Source organism: Macaca thibetana, chromosome 13 (assembly GCF_024542745.1).
Source record: "Macaca thibetana thibetana isolate TM-01 chromosome 13, ASM2454274v1, whole genome shotgun sequence".
In the NCBI taxonomy this organism is placed as follows: domain Eukaryota; kingdom Metazoa; phylum Chordata; class Mammalia; order Primates; family Cercopithecidae; genus Macaca; species Macaca thibetana.
This window is the reverse complement of record NC_065590.1, coordinates 66,752,135-66,770,463: the sequence shown is the minus strand read 5'-3', so window position 1 is coordinate 66,770,463 and position 18,329 is coordinate 66,752,135. Positions and strand designations below refer to the sequence as shown.

Here is an 18,329-nt window from a genome sequence, read left to right as displayed (position 1 = left end):
AAACTTGTTTAATAAATCTTAGCGTCATCACCATCATCACCACTACCACTACCACTACCACCACCACCATCACCACCACCATCAGCATCACCATCACTACCACCTCCAACATACCCAGAACCACCACCATTCCAACCACAACCATCACCACCACCATTACCACCATATCCAAAATCACCATCACCAACAACACCATGACCATCTTCCTCATTTTACAGGTGAGAAAGTTGACTCAGAACCTAAGTAACTGGCTGAAAGGCACAATGCTAGTAGGGGACAGAGACAGAGCTCAAATTTCCAAGTTGAGCGATCCCCCTAAGCCCATCTTTATCTCAGGAAATCTGTCATGGAAAAATGGTGTGGCCTTGGTTTCAAGGGTCACCACAAGGCTTCAGAATACCTAGGATCCCAGATATCTCATATGTAAGCATAGAAAAGCAAAAATAAAATAAAATAAACTGTATCTGGGAAATATCTTAGGGTATTTTATTAATATGTGAATTGCTAAGTATACTGCAACACCCAGTTGCTCTGTTGTCATGAGCACCAGCCTGAAAGGTGAGGGACTCACGTTCTGCTTTTCGTTCTTACCTTCATATCTTCAACTGTCACCAAAGAACACAATGCCTATTCCCATATTTAGCCCTGTGGAGACACTGTAGGAAAGAAATAAATGGTCATCTACAGCACCAAGTCCTCAGGAGAAAGGCAGGAAATGAAAAAGAATTGTTTATTTAGCCTGGCTCTATAGTGAAACAGCTGTATAAGTCTGTGAAAAGAAAGGGCCCTGGCTTGGCTCAACCTTTGGCAAATAGATGGGTATTATATAGGCAGTGTGTCGAGCCAGGAGAGGAAGCAATGGAAGAGATTTCCTATAATTCTTTCCATATTGTTAATTGCTGCTTTCCCTCCCAGGGCCTTCTGGACTTCCCACTAGAAATTCAGGGAAGGAACTGCAAGGCACTGTGGGAAGACAGCAGCTTGAGTCCTGCCTGCCCACTCAGCACCTTCCATTGGGACCCTCAGCGGGCTCACCCAAGGCAGTTATGAAGATTATCTCAAATGCCACTTGCCCACAGTACATTCAGCTATCTTCTCACCCTTTCCTGCCACTGGCCCAGAGCCATTTAACTCTACTGTTGCAAGGCTAACCTTCTGAGTTTCATGGCATTTATATTGTAATAAGGGACTAATCGATGTTCTGCCCCAAACAATAAATCTCCAATGGCCAGATTTCAGCCATGAAGGGAATATGATGAAGATATTTTATATGAAAACCTCAGTTAGTTACCATGATATTACGATGTTGCCTATAGGCAATTTTCCACATCTCTGCTTTGTTAGCTGACAGAGAAGCAAAATAACAACAAATAACCTCTTGTATGTCTTAGACCCTCAAGGTTGCTCTACTCAAAAGTATTAAGTATGCTTAAATCTCCTTCCCTTGGTTAATGGTATCCTAAGGAAAGTAAAGCAAAGAAAACCTCTTCCCATTTCACAACTTAGTGTAAAATCCACTCAGATTTTACAAGATGATGGCAGAGTAATAACTCTGAGAAAATGGCGTGACACTAGATAATTGTCAATGGCTAAGGACTCCTCAAAATCTGCTCAATGGTCATAGGATTAAAGTAAAACAGAACCATTCCTAGAAACCCAAGGACTAGTTAACACAGAGAAAAATAAAGTACTAAGAATATTTTACTACAAATCCATTAAATTCTCTTTAGGACCTTCAAGAAGCAAAGTAGTATGGAAAAACAAGCACATAAGCTTTTATTTCAAATAGAAAAGGGTTCAAATCCTAGATCCATAATTTATTGGCACTTTGAAGAAATTACTTAATCTAAGTTTCAATTTTTCCTCTGCAAGGTCACTTACTTCATTAGGTCATTATAATATCACATGTATAAAAAACATTTGAGAAAGTGCTTGGAAAATAGTACAGTAATACCATTAGTCTTCTAAATTTTGTTTCTACACATTCCACAAACAAAAAGGGTTCTACAAACAATAATCCTTTAAAGGATGTACTCAGATTGATTTAAATACCCTCATAATGATTTAAAATCCCGTTATACAAAATGTACTTTCACTTAGCCTTTCATTAATTTTGATAATGGTCCTGTCTATTGAAACTGCCCATACTCTTAGATTTACCAAGGTTTGATTCCATCTTACAATGCACATCCCGTTTTTCTTTTAAATTATGCTTTTGTCCTCCAAAGGCAAATGAAAATATTTTGTCTAAAATCAAGGCTTCCTATAGTTTACAAAACGTCTTTGAAATGATATTTCTCCTTATCAGAATATGCACCATCTCATAATCTCCCATTTTAGAGTATAAGGAGCATATTTTTTCTATTTCCTTTATAATTCTTAGCCCACTACTGGCCACAAATCTGTAGCTTATTAAATATGTGCAGATTAACTGATATATAAATTCTCCTCTGCCCCTAATCCAGTAAAGCAATCAGCCTTCTATGTAATGGCCTTGAATGATGACTAAGAAAAGAGCCCGTAATTTAAACACTTCAATATGGCTGAACTATGAAATCTCAATTGCTAAGACAAAATTCATTTACATAATGATACTATAACCCCAAGCTTTAATTAGTGCTGGAAAAATAAGATTATAATAGCAAATGTGGCTATCTGGTTGCCTCGGTAAACAACCTTTCTGCACATAATCAATTTAGGCTCCTGCAGTACTAAATTCAGACTCATAAATGTTTTTGGCTCTTATTTTTATAATAGCTATGCATTCAGAAAACATGCATTTATAAAAACTTGTAGCTATAACTTAGGTTTGCAGATGATACTATATGTGATTTGGCTCTAAAAAGAGATAAATATTCTGGTCTGAAAAGATAATCCACTAAAGAAGAAATCCATTCAAATGCTAAAGTTATTCCATACAAATTTCTTACATTAGCACATTACCTAGGAAAATTCTATGTCAATATGAAAGTATGCTCTAAAGGTAGCAGATAAAATTCTACTGCTATAAAGTAAAGCCTGAATATGTTGGACTTAAATTAGTATGTCCTAACAGCCTTTCTTGTCTTGTGATATTTTTTCTAATATTTTTCATCATTTCTGATTTCTCCACACAATTATTCTTCTGTTCTGATCACTTCAAGTTTTTTTAATATCTTCATTTCATCTTGTTTACATCTGGCTGTCTTAATGTATTTCGTTTTACTCTCAGAATTGAATTGCCATCTCATAAAGCTAAGTCTAGAGAGAATTGCATAGAATTCTCTAGAACAAGAATTCTATAGAACAAGAAAATAACGCAGGTCCCATAAATAGCAAAAATAAAATATTTATTTTCCCTGGAATATGATAATAATTCTGTAGAACCCATATGATACTGAAATTTTATTTCCTTTCTAGTCTTTTGTTCAAAAAGAGTAAAATGTGATATAAATATTGAGCATCAGACAGCTATATTTGTTGAGATGTCTTATACATACTATGAAGTTAAAACTACACTTAAAAATATAATAGTTGTTAAAACAAAATTAAGTTTGGGTAGGCCTGTTGTTTAATATATTATACTATGACTAGGAACCTCTGCTAAACTGATATTCTAAGGAGTATATTAGGTAAATATTCTAATTTACATACTCTGATTTTTCAACTCTGTATTTTAAATATATAATACTAAATGCTCAAAATCTTTTGAATCGTCTTCCAAAAATAATATTATCACTGGATTATAACTAAGTAATTAAATTTGATTTGTATCTACATTAGTTAATTAGCCTTAACATTTTTCCAAAACAGTTAAGCTAATGTTAGACTTGAAATACCAAACAATATTTTGTAATACTTATTACCATTAAACTAGAACCATTAAAGAACAATCATTAACAGCACTTCAAATTTGTGGATATTACCTACCAAACCACAAATCAAATTAGCATATTCTTCATTTATTTTTTATTAGCTGTTAACATTAGACAGAATTCCCTGTTGTAAGTCAAAATTGGTTGGCATTGGTTTAGTATGTGTCATTGACTGAGTTTATAAAAAAGCATGTGCTAGCTGTTAATTATATCTATTTAATGGGATTTTGCTTTGTAATTTTAAAATGTTTTGCTGAGAATATATTTTATTAGAAATTATAAGCATCACTTATCACTTATCAAGCTGAAATAATTCAACTCATTTATGTGAAAATATGAATAAATATGTATAGACATTTTTATATTATAAATTTAAATGATGACTTCTACACTAAAAACAAGATCAAAGATTAGGAATCTATCTTGTTTTTGGAATCGAACAATCAGTAACGCTATACTGCCTCTTATTTTCCATCCTTGATCAATTTGGAACTTATTTCTACCTTGGTTAGGGGCTTCTTAAAATTAGCCTTTAAATTTAGGCTTTTCCAGGAATCTCTTTATGGTGCTCTGGAAAGAATCATAAAGTCTGGCTTTGTGCACAACTTTAAACCAACAAAATTTTTTTTCAAAGTACTTAATAAAGCTTAGTGGTGCCATCAGCCTTGTTTAAGTACTGTAGGTTTTGAAGGAGGACATCTTTCAAGATTAACTATGTAATTTGATGAGATGTAAATTCATTCTTCAAGATAAGTTGGGTTTAGTCTCCATAGCCTGGCTCCATTGCACGATGACAAACTCTTTCACTTGGATCTGACTGCATGGAAATAAGACGACTGACAAAGGAAAAATGATCCATTAAAAAATAATGTTTTCTAAGCTGTTAACAGGGCACCACAACTCCAGTTGACCCAGCAATCACATTACTGGGTATATACCCAAAGGAATATAAATATAAATCATTCTTATTATAAAGACACATGCACTTGTATGTTTATTGCAGCACTATTCCCAATAGCAAAGACATGGAATCAAAATATCTTTGATAATACGTTTTTCTAGAAAGCTTGTGTTTGAATCCTGGTGCTTAATTTAAGGTTAAGTCCCAGCCAAACAAATTTGTACAATCAATAGGCCTATTTAGCATCTACAAAGCTTATCAGTAAAAAAAACTCTATGAAGTCAAGATGAAATCTCTTCAAAATTAAAAATATATAAAAAAGTAGGTCTGTAATTTCATTCCACTTATAAATTAAATGCTTTGCCATTTCTAAAATTTCACATTTCAGTTGAGCAAATGAAGTATAGTAACAATTTTATAGAGCAAGAAACTTGCGATTGATCTTGAATACTCCTAAGAACAAATATACAGAGATGGCATGAATTATTAGCCAATTTTCACCAACTCCACCAATGTTTACCAATTTTCACAAGAAATCTAAATTTCTAAAAATGGAATTTGGCAATATTCCTTCCTTAGCAAGAATAAAACCAATTTAATTGCATAAGATGAATGTTTTTTAAATGGAGCTTGGCAGAATAAGTTATTCTATCAAATCAATGTCAATCCTCTTTAAAAATCCTTTTCCTTTTTCTTCTGCATTGTACCACCCAAAAGAAGGTTATTTATGGTTTGGTAAAAGTCCTGAACAGCAGAATAAATAGGGAAAAGCTGCTTTTCAAATAAACCAGCATAGAGTCCTTATTCTTAAGAAAAGGTAAGATTAAATTTTCAAAAGAAAATATGCTTAGTCAAACAAACAAAACAAAACACAGATTTAAGGTGTTTTAAGGGTTACCCTTATGAGTTCATTCAACAACATGAAATATACCTTTAACAATATGCAATACACTTTTACATGGATTACAAGTACTATATACTACAGAAGGGTTCAATAATTGAAATGATGAGAAAACATAATTGTTAGGGAAAATAAAATCAATAGGGAACGAATTCCTAGCAAAGGAATAAAGTTCATTTGTGTTAACCTGAGCATACGTGAACTTTCCAATGCAAGACCACTGAAAAAATTCTTTCTTGCATATGAAGGATATTAATTTGCTACTAGATCACTATCTTTCAGTAAAATAAGTATCCCAACAAAACACATCTCAATAAGTGGAACACTAACAACATAATAATTAACACAAAATAGATATTAATCAAAACAAAAACACTATGCTCCCTACACACATCAGAAGATGGATATTAGAATCTCTGTTTTGCTTGATTTCATTGTGATACGGTACTCGACATTACTTATCACTATAGTGTAACAACAAAGAGATGTAAGGACACTGAAAGGCTCTTTCAGGAGAATCTGTTCTCTCTGCCCATCCCCTCCCTTTTTGGTTTGTTTTCTCTCACTTTCAGTAGGAGAAATTTCATATTTAAAGAGCATGCATTCACCATTTGGCATATCATATGCCATTATCATAAGAGTTAACTATTTTAGAAGTATATTTATATATTTATTTTTCTTCCCTGAAATTTCTAAATGTCCAGTGCTTCAACCAACATAATCATTCATTTCAATGTCTTCTGTTGTACTGCAAATATTATAGGCAGCCTCCCTGCCAGTCTCCCTCTCTCCCTCCCTCCCAGAAATTGTTCATAAAGTCAAATTTTCTGGTTTGCTTTTGGTGAGTTGAGTGCAACACACTTTCCTAGGCAAAGGGGGAACAGCCCTCTAAATATCAACTCTCAGTGGAAGAATCACTTAACAACTGGGTACTTCATATTACTACATGAGCACAGTGCCACCGTAAAGTACCAAGAGGAAGAATAAATTGTTCCTTCTTTTCTCTGACCTGCTCCCTGACAACTAGACACATGGACAGAACCTTATTTCTCTATCACTGTATCAGCAGGGTAAAGGATTTGTTTAATAAGGATGTAAAATAAAACCAGACTGGAACTACAAAAGGGCTGGATGGACTTTCCCATATTGGCATAACACTGAAGAAGCAGGATTGGTTATGAAGTCATAATTTAGCATTGGCATTTAAGCAGAAATGTTAACTTATATTGTCACAAAACACAATGTCACATAAAAGCCATAAAAATATTCTCAGTCAGCCCTGGTAGCCAGGAAATTCTTTTCAGAGGTGTTTCCTTTTTGGGTTTTCTCAATCTGTACTCAGAAATGAAGTTAGAGACCTATTGTGATGTTTTAAATATTCCTTTTCTGAGCATATACCATGTAATTCAAAATAGAAGACAAATTTTTCAGCCTAAGTTATCTGATAAATCGTGTCCCATTACTCATTTTATCATAGTCACAATGTACTTAAAATGTGTAAAAGTATAAAAGTAAAAATAAAATTCTGATGTAAATAAATTTAAGATCTCTATGTGTAGAGCATATTGACAATTGGCACCCAAGCAAAGACTGATATTTTGAAAGAGATCTTGTATAAAAGCTATTCCATTCCTTGTATGCTATTTAAAAAATGATGCACAGACTCACATTCATAAACACACTGAAACACACACACACACACACACATATAATATAGAACTTACACAATTTCATCATTCTGGAATTCGAGCTCTCCACAAGTGTCCTCAAAATCCTCCCCTCCACCTCTGGCAGTCCCTTCGATGGTTTTATATGGAACGATAACATTTCCTCGAGCTCCAGATGTTCTCAATACTTTCACCTCCATGATGCCAATGCTCTCACTCACATGAGTCACAGGTTCCTCAAAAGTAAAAATGCCTGCGTGGTCATCATCAAAAATAGTTACAGTGGCAGTGGAGGGAGATCCGAGGCAAGCAAGTGTAGAAACATGATTGGCTTCCAGTATGCCATCTTCTGAAGCTTCAGAAGATACTTTGACATTGCTGAGATGCACAAGGAAATTTTCATCCTCCTCAAATATATCATCATCTATGATACCCACTCTGATTTCCTTCTGGGTCTCACCAGGCTTAAACACCACAGTTCCTTCAGTAAATTCATAATCAGACCCAGCATTTGCTGTGCCGTCCTCTGTTCTGAAGTCAACAAACACAGTGTTGGTCAAATCACCACCTCTGCGGATAATGGTAAGGGCCACAGTACCACAGTTCTCCAGACACTGATATGTCCCTTGTTCAAAGAAGATCTTACTAACGGGGTCATTTTCAGTCACTTCAGTGTTGACCTCGTGCATGCTGACAGCCTTCCTTGCTTGGTCAGCTGCATGCCTCTTTAAAATGTTGCCAGCTCCAGTCATCAGGCGAGTAGCTTGAATGCGATAAAATGCTCTACTTTTTTGCTGCTGACTTAGGACTTGGTAGTTAGCTAATTCTATTAATTGCTCTATTTCTTTCTCTGGATGTTTCTGCTTAAGTTCCTTCAGAATCCTAGCCATTTCTCGCCTAGCTTCTTCATCATCTTGGTCCCTCTCATCCACCTCCAGAACCAGAGCACCATCTAAGAAATTTTCAACATGAGAATTGACCACTTTCCCATCCATTTCAATTTCAGTCTTGGAAGATGGCCTGTCTCCTTCATGTTCAATAATCATCCCCCTCTGCTTGCCAGCTCGATACCTCTTGTAGACATACTTGTAAAACAGAAGTCTCCTATCCGCTACCCAAGCGAACACAACACAGATGGGAAAGAAGAAGAAAGTAAGCAAACCTTCCCAGACCTCCACAACGCCAGGAGAGATGACAGACAAAATAATGTAAAGCCAGGTGTAGGCAAAGATGCTCCAGGCTGCCGTCACAAAGAACACACGCAAATGCTTAATCTTCCTTGTCTCTCCATCAGGGACCACGTAAACACAGAGTGCAATAATGATGAACATGTTGAATGCAGCACTTCCCACGATGGTGCTAGGACCGAGGTCTCCTGCAGTGAAGTTATGGCCACACACTTCAATTACTGAAAGGAGAATCTCAGGAGCAGAAGATCCCAGGGCCATCAAGGTCAGGTTAGAAACTGTCTCATTCCAGATCCTCACAGTTGTCTTGGTGGTCTCTCCATTGGGTTTCTTTATGGTTATTTCTTTTTCTTGAGATGTGATGACTTCTATAGAGGACATGAACCGATCAGCTATGATAGAGACTCCAAGAAACATGTAGACCATGGCCACAAAATACACAGTAGCTCTAGCAATTTTGTCCCCAAAAGAAGGGTCTTGGGGTTCCCAAATGGGCAAAATCACCCCTTTCTTACAGTAATATGAGCCAGTACATTCACCAGTTTCATTTCCTTCTCCTTCCATTTCTGTCTCAGCAATTACGTAGTCCACATGGGAAAATAAGAGAGCCACAATAACTAACAGATGAAATCCCATTGAAAAGGTGGGTGAAAGACTTAATCGCCGCATGTTGTACACGACACTTCCAACTGTCAGAACCTACTGGTAAAAACAAGATGGGGGAGAGGGCGGAAAAAAAGTCATGTCATTAGAGCTGCATCCAAAGCATTACTAATTATTTTTATTACTCTTACCAAAATTTGTTTATATTTGACCATCACAAAATCTATGGTGAATGATTGCGTTCTAAGACTCCATCAGTGACTAAGCAATCCTTTGTAAAGTTTACAATTCAATCTTTCTGTGAATTTACTACATGGAGTACCCATTCACTGAGTAAGATATACAATTGACTCATTGGAAAGGAAAAGTTCAATTTATATAGCCTTGCCTTATTAAACACACGTTTATGCATGCTAATAGCCAAAAAACACAGGACTTTTGAAGCATCAAATAATTTCCTCCTTTTTACTAAAGCAGATTTTCTTCTAAATTTGTGTTAGTACATCTTCTTCCAAAAACGGTTTCAATGCCAAAAGCACCTTATTATAATTGATGCTTTGAAAAATCAGACCCTGAAAAAATCCCACCAATACAAGGCCTGGTGATTATCTTAAACACCAGAGAGCATCTTACACTGTATTTCATGAAATCATGTCCTATTGCTCCACACTTACTTGGAAACAGAAAACTTCAAGCTTGCCTGAAATCAAAGCTCAATGGCATTTGTTCTTGAGGAGAAAAAAATTCTGCTGTAACGCAGTATTTCCACACATTAAGTACAGTTTTTAAAAGCATGTTTTGATGAGAGCACATTTCTTCCTAATTTTCAGCCAGCCCAGGTCTGCTGATACATTAGTAGCTGGGCATCTGGTTCTTCAAGCACAGCTCTTCACATCTGTGTACAGAGCCTGTTTTTCTGCAGGCTGGAAAGGGAGATAACCAGGCCAAGGCCTACTTGTGGGTAAGAGCCTGGCAGGCTATGGAATCAGCGTCACCAACCTTAAAATGTTCCTTCTCGGTGTCGGTCATATTTTCCATGGTCATTCTAAAATACATATTAGTTCTGTCGAGGGTTCAAAGTGACCAAAAAATGCAGGACCAATAATTCCACTTAAATTAGCTCATGTGGCATGACAACAGTGACCACAAAATATACACATGATGAAGGGCTGTAGGCAAGGAGGGCCATGGTAACAGAGTCAGTGAGCGGCACACAAAGCTTGGTAGGCATAGTGGTGGACTCAGCCACCATGGCCTTAAGTTCACCTACCAGCTCAAGCAAAACTCTACTCAGACCTTATGTCCCCTCTGCTTCCAGAACCTGGAAGGGAGGTGAGCGGAAACTGAAGTAGAGGAAGGTCTGCTCCAAGTCAGGGTAACTGTCTCCCAGGCCTTGCAGGAGGGACCAGTTATGACATCAGATAAAGCAGCAATAGGAAGAAGCCCTGAGTCAGAACATACCCTTAATGTCCTGGAAAAAGTTAAAAGAGGAGCTGGATTAGAGGCTTTCATAGCTTCAGGCTGGCTGAGAGCCACCCTACGTTCGCCTACACTCTCTGGCTCATGTTTGCTCCTGATGGCTTATTCTGCAAACTGCACCAGGGCCCAGGAGAACACCCCTGCCTAGGACATTCTGGCAGACCCTCAGAGATCCCCCCATAGCCTAAAGCCCTTTATAGCTCATCACTACAGAGAGATAAGTTTCTTTGACATTTTTCCCATACTAAAGACAACCAGAGGAGGGTTATAGCAGAATTTGAAACTAAGTAAAAGGCTGAAAAATAGAGGCAGCACATTCTCGAAATATGCAAAAGTTCATGGTCAGTATGTCTGCTCGTTCAGTCTTTGAAAGGTTTTAGGATTTCTGCTTGAAACAAGGTGAAATTCAACCATCCTGCAAGAATGGTGGAAAATCTAGTTCCAACTCCCTTGTGTATCCATTTCATCCACAAATATTTATGCATGCTTAATATGTATTCTAGAAAGACTTGCTAGGCTCTCTTCTAGATCCTGAGAATTCACCAGTGATAAAACAAAGTCTGTGTTCTCACAGAGCTTATAATCTAATGGTGGAGGAAACAAACAAATATAAGTATCAGAAGGTTAAAAAGTCCTATGGTACATGTATGTGCAGAGCAATATAAAGAGGACAAGGAGTGAGTGTGTGTGTGTGTGTGTGAGAGAGAGTGTGTGTGTGTATACATATGGCATGCATGATTTCATACTAGATGGTTAAGGAAGGCCTCTCTGATAAGGTAACACTTGAGCAAAATCCTAAAGGACACGAAAGATCAAGTCTTGTGAATATCTGTAGGAACAGAATTCCTAGCAAGTGCAAATGTCCTAATGGGAACCATGCTTGGCACAGTCTCGAAACACAGAAAACCAATGTAGCAAGAGGGCAATGCACCAAGGGGGCAGGGCTCAGGAGTGGGAATGGATCATGGAACACTGAGTTGCCATAAGGCATGAGCTTTGATGAGGTAGAAGATGAGAATCACTGGGAGTTTCTAATCAGAGGGTGATATGATCTGATTTTTCTTTTAGAAGGATCTCTCTGCTGGTTCAGTGCAGAATAGACTAAAGGGACAAGGGTGGACACAAGGAGACCAGCTTTGGCCTACTCTATAAAATCTAATTTATAAGTGATCCCAATACTTGGCAGGTATACAGAATGATATAGAAGATATCTAACATTTAAAATGGTGAAAGAAACCTCTGTAGTGATCCTTTTGGAAGATATGCAATTTAAAATGTCTTGGGGACCTGAAAGAATCAGAAAGGTGAAATATTTGTAATAAATAGTAGTACTGAACATAAACACTGAAGAGAGATTCAAACTTGTGTCTGTCTCCAAGACTGATATAATTAACCACTCCCTTCAAATGACTGCCAAATCGCATCATTCCATTCTTCACATTTCAGCCAAAATGAAATTCCTAAAGTGCAGATCTGACACTCTTCACTTCCCTTAAAACTCTTCATTGGTTTCCTGCTTCCCTGAGGACAAAGCTCAAAACCCTTAACAGGCTAAGACCTTTTATAATCTGGCATCTGAGCTCCAGAATATGGAAATTATTCCCATTCCCTGAACAATGTAACAATTTCTTATATCCAAGTCTTCGCAGATTATTCTGTATCCAAAATTATTTTGCTTTTTCCTTCTTAGAAGCAAGTTTCAAAAGAGCTGAACACCAAATTATAACCAATTTCCTGAGAGAATACTAGATTCCATTCTTAAACAGTCATGGACACCATGCTAAATTCTCTCTATACATATCAATTATATTTAATATTTACATTAGCCAGCACTGCCATGTTACAAAATTCCTAGTGTTGCTATTTCCATTACAGTCCATGAGAACAGCACCCCTGGAGTTGTGCAATGCACAGTACCCTAACAATAATCCTAAATAGAGGGTATTATTAGCCCATTTGGAGGTTGGATAACTGAGGCTTAGATAGGTTAAGTACTTGCTGAATGTCATACGGACAGTAAAACCCTCAACTAAGACTCAACCCCTGGTTTTTTTCCAAGACTGATATAATTAACTGCTCCATTACATCATCCCTGATAGTGTGTGAAGTAATCCTTGAGAACTATTGGGGTTGGCTTGGACTAGCCCATTGGAAAGCCTCTTGGCTTCCATGTAGAATCAGGAGGGCCTAGTTAGCAAAAGACTTGTGGAAGGTTTCCAATAGCCTGGCTTTTATCTTATGGATTAGACTCAAACAGACAAGCATCAATAACGGTGATGTAACATGAGGGCTAGCACGCTCCTAGAGACAGCTGCCCTTCAATCTGGTCTTTTAGCAATTGCCTGGCAACCTCTTCCTGCATGCACTGTCAGGGCAATCTCCTAGGCCAGCCAAGAAAAAGCCCTGCCCTTTATCCCTTCCCTAGTCCACATCCCACAATATGTTCTTAGCCAAAAGGTCACCAGATGTCTAAAGGTCGACAGATCAGTAAAAATCCATCATCATTATCAGAGAAAAAGAAAGGGGGCTTCTGGTGTTAACTAAAAACATTACAATTATATTCAAAAGAGGGGAGCATTATAATTTGTGAACAGTGGATACAACACACTGATGTAGCTTATTGGCAATGAAGCATCTGGAAAGAACTCTCTGGAGTTGAATTTCTTTTTGTATTAAATTAATACCAAATCCAAATGCCCGTGAAGATGTGGAATAGATGTTACCTAAATGCAAGTTCCTTCTTCGTCCTTTTGTCTCCTTTCTTTCAGGGTCTTTCCTCTATCATCAGATTCAAAGTAGTTCTACTTAATTCTCCCATTTTCCCTCAAATATACATTTCCATATAAATTAAGCAGAAAGATAAGAATAGAGACTGTGGATATGTTGATTTGTTGCCTGGCTTTCTTATATTCTGCCTTAATTTACCAATACAAAGTATAGGCTGATTTTTATGGTGGATTCAGATTAACTCGTACAACTACGAGCAGTACTAACTTAGGAATATCCATTACATCTTCCAAATGATACTTCAGCATAGTATCAGGAATACCCAATTTATCTACTGATCACTGTTTATTTTAAAACAAAACACAACCCATCACCTACAGATTACAGACCCAAATGGCACTGACAAAGGATGGTAAAAAGATATCCAGCTGTGAGTAGTCCAGCCAGTTGTGTTGGAGGAAGAGGTCACAGCTACAAGGAATAGAAACCCACATCTGCAAGAGATAGATCATTATCAAACTGCTTTTGTAAAGGATGAGGGAGAGCTTTTGGAGCAAAGAGGCCTGAAGAGTGGTTGGCAGCAGTGACCACTCCCTGCTGGAAGCTATAGCCAGTTTTGGCTACCAAGGAAGACTTGACTCAGAGCAAAGGCATATGCTGGCATTCCTACCAGTCCAATATATTGGACAGTCAGCGTAATGGCATGCTCTTGATTGGCAGCTGGGGTTATTCCAAGGAACTCCTTGATGGCCTTCATCAGAACTTGGAATTCCCTTCTATGTAATTCTTGCTGACTTAAAGCCTCAAAGGTAAGCAATTAATCTGTTTCTAAGGCAACATTAAAGCAACCATAAATCCTTATCCACTACCAAGGCAAGCACTTCCAAATGCTTCTAGACAAAGAGATGATGCCAGAGGATGAAGGCTTTTCTCATCTGACCATCCCATCTAAAGTGAAAATTACTGCCCTGGCTCCAGCCTCAGGCTATCAGACCGTGGCCAGACTTCAGGAAAAAAAAAAAAAAAAAAAACCTCATTTACACAGAGACTCTCTGCTAATACCTATTTTTCCCCTCCAAAGAGAGACTTTCCTGTCTGCTGTTTAATACATTGGGACAGGTCCTAAAGGGGATGGGCTATGAGTGGTCACATCATAGGCTCCAGCCTTTTTCTTAAACTCACAAAACAGAAGTCAGGTCCCTGCCTTATGTCTGAAAATACCTGCTGAAATTGTTCAGGAAAGGAAGAAACTAGGGCGAGGGTAGGCAACGTGGTCACAAAAGGAAAGACAGGCTTAGGATACAAAATAATGAAGTTGTTGAAAACTCATGAGATGCACCATTGGCCCTTTCCTCTACTGTATTTTTCTAGATATCACTTATGACTTTTTTTTGTTTGTTTTTGAGACAGAGTCTTGCTCTTGTCACCTAGGCTAGAATGCAGTGGTGTGAACTCGGCTCACTGCAACCTCTGCCTTCCAGATTCAAGAAATTCTTCTGCCTCAGCTTCCCAAGTAGCTGGGATTACAGGTGCCTGCCAACCACACTTGGCTATTTTTTTTTTTTTTTTGTATTTTTAGTAGAGACAGGGTTTCACCATGTTGGCCAGGCTGGTCTTGAACTCTTGACCTTAGGGAATCTGCCCGCCTCAGCCTCCTTAAGTGCTGGGATTACAGGCGTGAACCACTGTGCCTGGACAGCTCTTATTACTTTTTACATGTTTTATAGTTTATTCAATGGTTCTATTTATTGTCTTTCTCTCTTCAAAAGATGCAACTCTCTAAGGGCAGGGATTTTCGTTTCTTTTTTTCATTGATGTATTCCCAGTTCCTAGAGCACAGCCTGGCACACAGAAGATGCACAACATCTGCTTATTAAATGAGTAAAGTACTGCTCATAAGGTCATGTGTTGATTCACCAAATCTCCGGTGGTAAATCAGAATCTGGGAAATGGGCCTAAGCATTTGCAGTTAAAAATGTCTATGTGAAATGGTTGCACCCTAACATAAGCAGAGTTCAAAATCAGATTGTAAATCAATGTCAGTGTTAGAAAGAGAAGAAACACATAATTCAGACTCATGAACAAAGACTCTTGGGCTGGAAAGACTGATCTCCAGCATAAAGAGAGGCCCTGACATTTTCCCCACAACCTGGGTGTGTGTCTTCCAACATCAGCCCTGGTTTGCTTATTTTATTTGCTCTGTTAAGAGGGCCCTAACACTTTGGACATACTCAAGGAAGTAAATCTTCTCATCCTTCCAATACAATTAAAAGACACGTATTGAAGCACAACAAAAATCACCTTCATTGTAGAGGCCCTACAGAACGGAAAGAACACCAAGCATTTATTAAATATTAATCTGCATGCTAACATGGAAATATGGGTGGAAAGAAGAAAGCTGGAGAAGAGTCTTTGGATAGAAAATAAATGAAAGAGAATTCAGAAGGAAGATGCTCTGATAATCTTGGGCTCCATGTGAAGTTAGCAAGGTTTGTCCTCCAATTCATTACACCAGAGCCACAGAACAGGGTTTAACGGCCCTACTCAGGGCACTGATGGCAATAATGACTGAAATCATGGACTGAGCATCTACTTGTCCTAGGTACTGTGCTAATTAATTTGTATTCACTGTCCCTAACTTTTCTGACGATACTACAAGGAGATATTATCATTCCCATTTTACAAACGAGAAAAATAAATGGTTCATGAAAGTAATCTGGCTAGAGTCATCTAGACTTAAGTGACAGAAGTAGAATTTTAATTCAGGCATTTTGCATTAAAGAATAGCGATTTCCAAAATGGCAGAAACTTTCTGTTTTCATGACAATAAGGTAACAATGTTTTCTGGGGACAAAGAGCTCAAGATTTAGGTACTTAATCTCCATGCTGCCCCTTCTTCCCACCTGAATAAATGTGTGTAGGTTGCATTATCTCATCAAGGAGCCTCACATGTTTTCCACTCCTGTCTGATGCCTCCCCACCCCCCACGTAAGTTTTGTAAGCACTTCTATTCATCACATAGCAAGGGAAAGATGATCCATGTGGAGGATCATCAGCTGAAGACAGAGGTCTGAAATCACTCCAAACTCATGTAGTAAACTCAGGGTTTTTCCATTTGGTCAGGAGAAAAGCAAATGGAGAAAGAATCCCTAACAGTAAGCAAGCAAAACTAAAATAAAAGAGGGGAATGGATAATGAATGGGAGCCAGGGAGAAAGATACAGAATTTTGCTATAACAAGTAGGTTAACACTTTGCTCTGATAACAATAATTCAGTATTTTTTTTTTAAACAAAGAATTTCATTGCAGCTCAAAAATTTGGGGGTCAATTTTTAACATCTTAAATTTAAGCCGATAAGTAATCCAAAGAAATGCAAAAACAACACATTCGTTTATGGTTTTATCTGCCAAGTTTTTCTTAGCCACTCACATGTGCCAGACACTGTGTTTCAAAAATAAATAAAACATATCTGCAAAGGAGCTTGTATTCTAGTGGGGCATTGCCAGAGTCAAGGAGTGAGTCCCTTCTGTGGAAAACAGGACCCTTCCATTACTAGAGATTCACTGAAGAGAAGAGATCTTCCTGGCATTTGAACAGTGACACTGATCACTCAAGTGGACTACGTAGTCCCCAGTTTAATGTACCTTGGGTCTTGAGTTAATAAGCCCAGCATTCTAGAAACCTCAGACTGCTCAGACTATGGTCCTACAACCTAGAGATTTCAATTATAATGAGGTCCCAGAGGCAGGGCCTTGGAGCATCTCCTTTGTACTCTGTAAATCTTTCAGAAGCCTCCTGATAGACAATGGTAATTCTTTTACAAAATAGTTGTTCACCACTAACGCTGAAGAGAAAGAGCAGCCTTTCTTTGATGTTTGACCTTACACACTGAAACAGAATGAGGTCATATGCATGCTTTTACATCTAGGTCACCAAAAAATATTTTCTACCTAAAAATATTTCCCCAATAGCCTGTTGACATTTAATCTTAAAAATCCATATATATAGTGAGCCCTTCCTATGTTTCTACTTCTGGAGGGAGTGAACCCTTCATTTATTCATCAAGCCTCTACAGAGTAGCTTCTATGTGCAAAGCACCATAACAGACACTACAGGGACTGCAAATATGATTGACAAATGGTCCCTGTACTTAACTAAATTTATAGTCTCCAAGTGACAGTTACTCCAGTAACTAATTAAAATGCAGTTAACTGGGCCCTATTATCAGATACAGTTGAAGAACCTCCAAATTTGAAGTTTAACAACAATCCCAGGTGATTGTGATGTAGGGGGTCCTGGATCACCCTTTGAGAAGTATAAGGCAGAAAGAGCAGAACTGAGTAGAAGCACAGAAACGGCACACAGGGCATGGGGCTTGTTTAACAAACAGACTGGAAGTGCGAGCCTGAAAATCAGAAAATAGTGTTTGTTCTAATATCAGTAAGATGTTGATGTTAAGTAATATGTCAGCTGTGCTTTCCTTTTCGCAGACTGGATATCCAGGCAGGATAAAAATATGAAGCTCCTTAGTGAATATGTTTCCAGGAGGTGGGGGACTAGAGGGCAGAGGAGGATGGATCTTAACAGGAGATAAGAGGGGTCCCAAGAGAGGAGATTAAAGCACTGGAGGTAATATGAAAATATGAAGTTCCTACTTCATGATGATGTTGCTGCAGGTGTTTTGCCTTCTCTAAGAAACAAGCAAGGATTGCTAGGCTACTACATCAGCAGGTGACAAAGACTCAGGATAAATGGACATCTATCTTCAGAGACCTATTCAGTTTCTATACCCAAGCCCTAAGTAGATGTAGAAAACATGCAGAAACATGAACCCCAAAATGAAGTACTGGTGGTAAGGAAAGCTGTGCTCTTTAAATTATAGGTTCTTTAGAGGGCAGCCCCTACTCTCTATCTTCATTTCATCTCAAGAATGAATCTCTGTGGTCACTCTTTCTTCTTTCTAGTCTGCCTCTTGGAACTGGGGATGTTTAATATAGAATCCAATTTCAA

The 18,329-nt window shown here is 37.9% G+C and overlaps 1 protein-coding gene across 15 annotated transcripts in view; it reads right to left on the bottom strand.

The window, feature by feature from the left end:
• Window positions 1-18,329, bottom strand: part of SLC8A1 (solute carrier family 8 member A1) — a 387,052-nt gene that overhangs the window by 299,061 nt on the left and 69,662 nt on the right. For 8 of the 15 annotated variants that reach the window (XM_050753303.1, XM_050753305.1, XM_050753307.1 and 5 more), the window contains exon 2: window positions 7,381-9,212. In XM_050753303.1, coding sequence (XP_050609260.1) covers window positions 7,381-9,179 — 1,799 coding nt within the window. In that variant the 5' untranslated portion in view covers window positions 9,180-9,212. The remainder of the gene's footprint in view (window positions 1-7,380; window positions 9,213-18,329) is intronic. The other 7 variants (XM_050753304.1, XM_050753316.1, XM_050753313.1 and 4 more) reach the window with 1 other exon arrangement.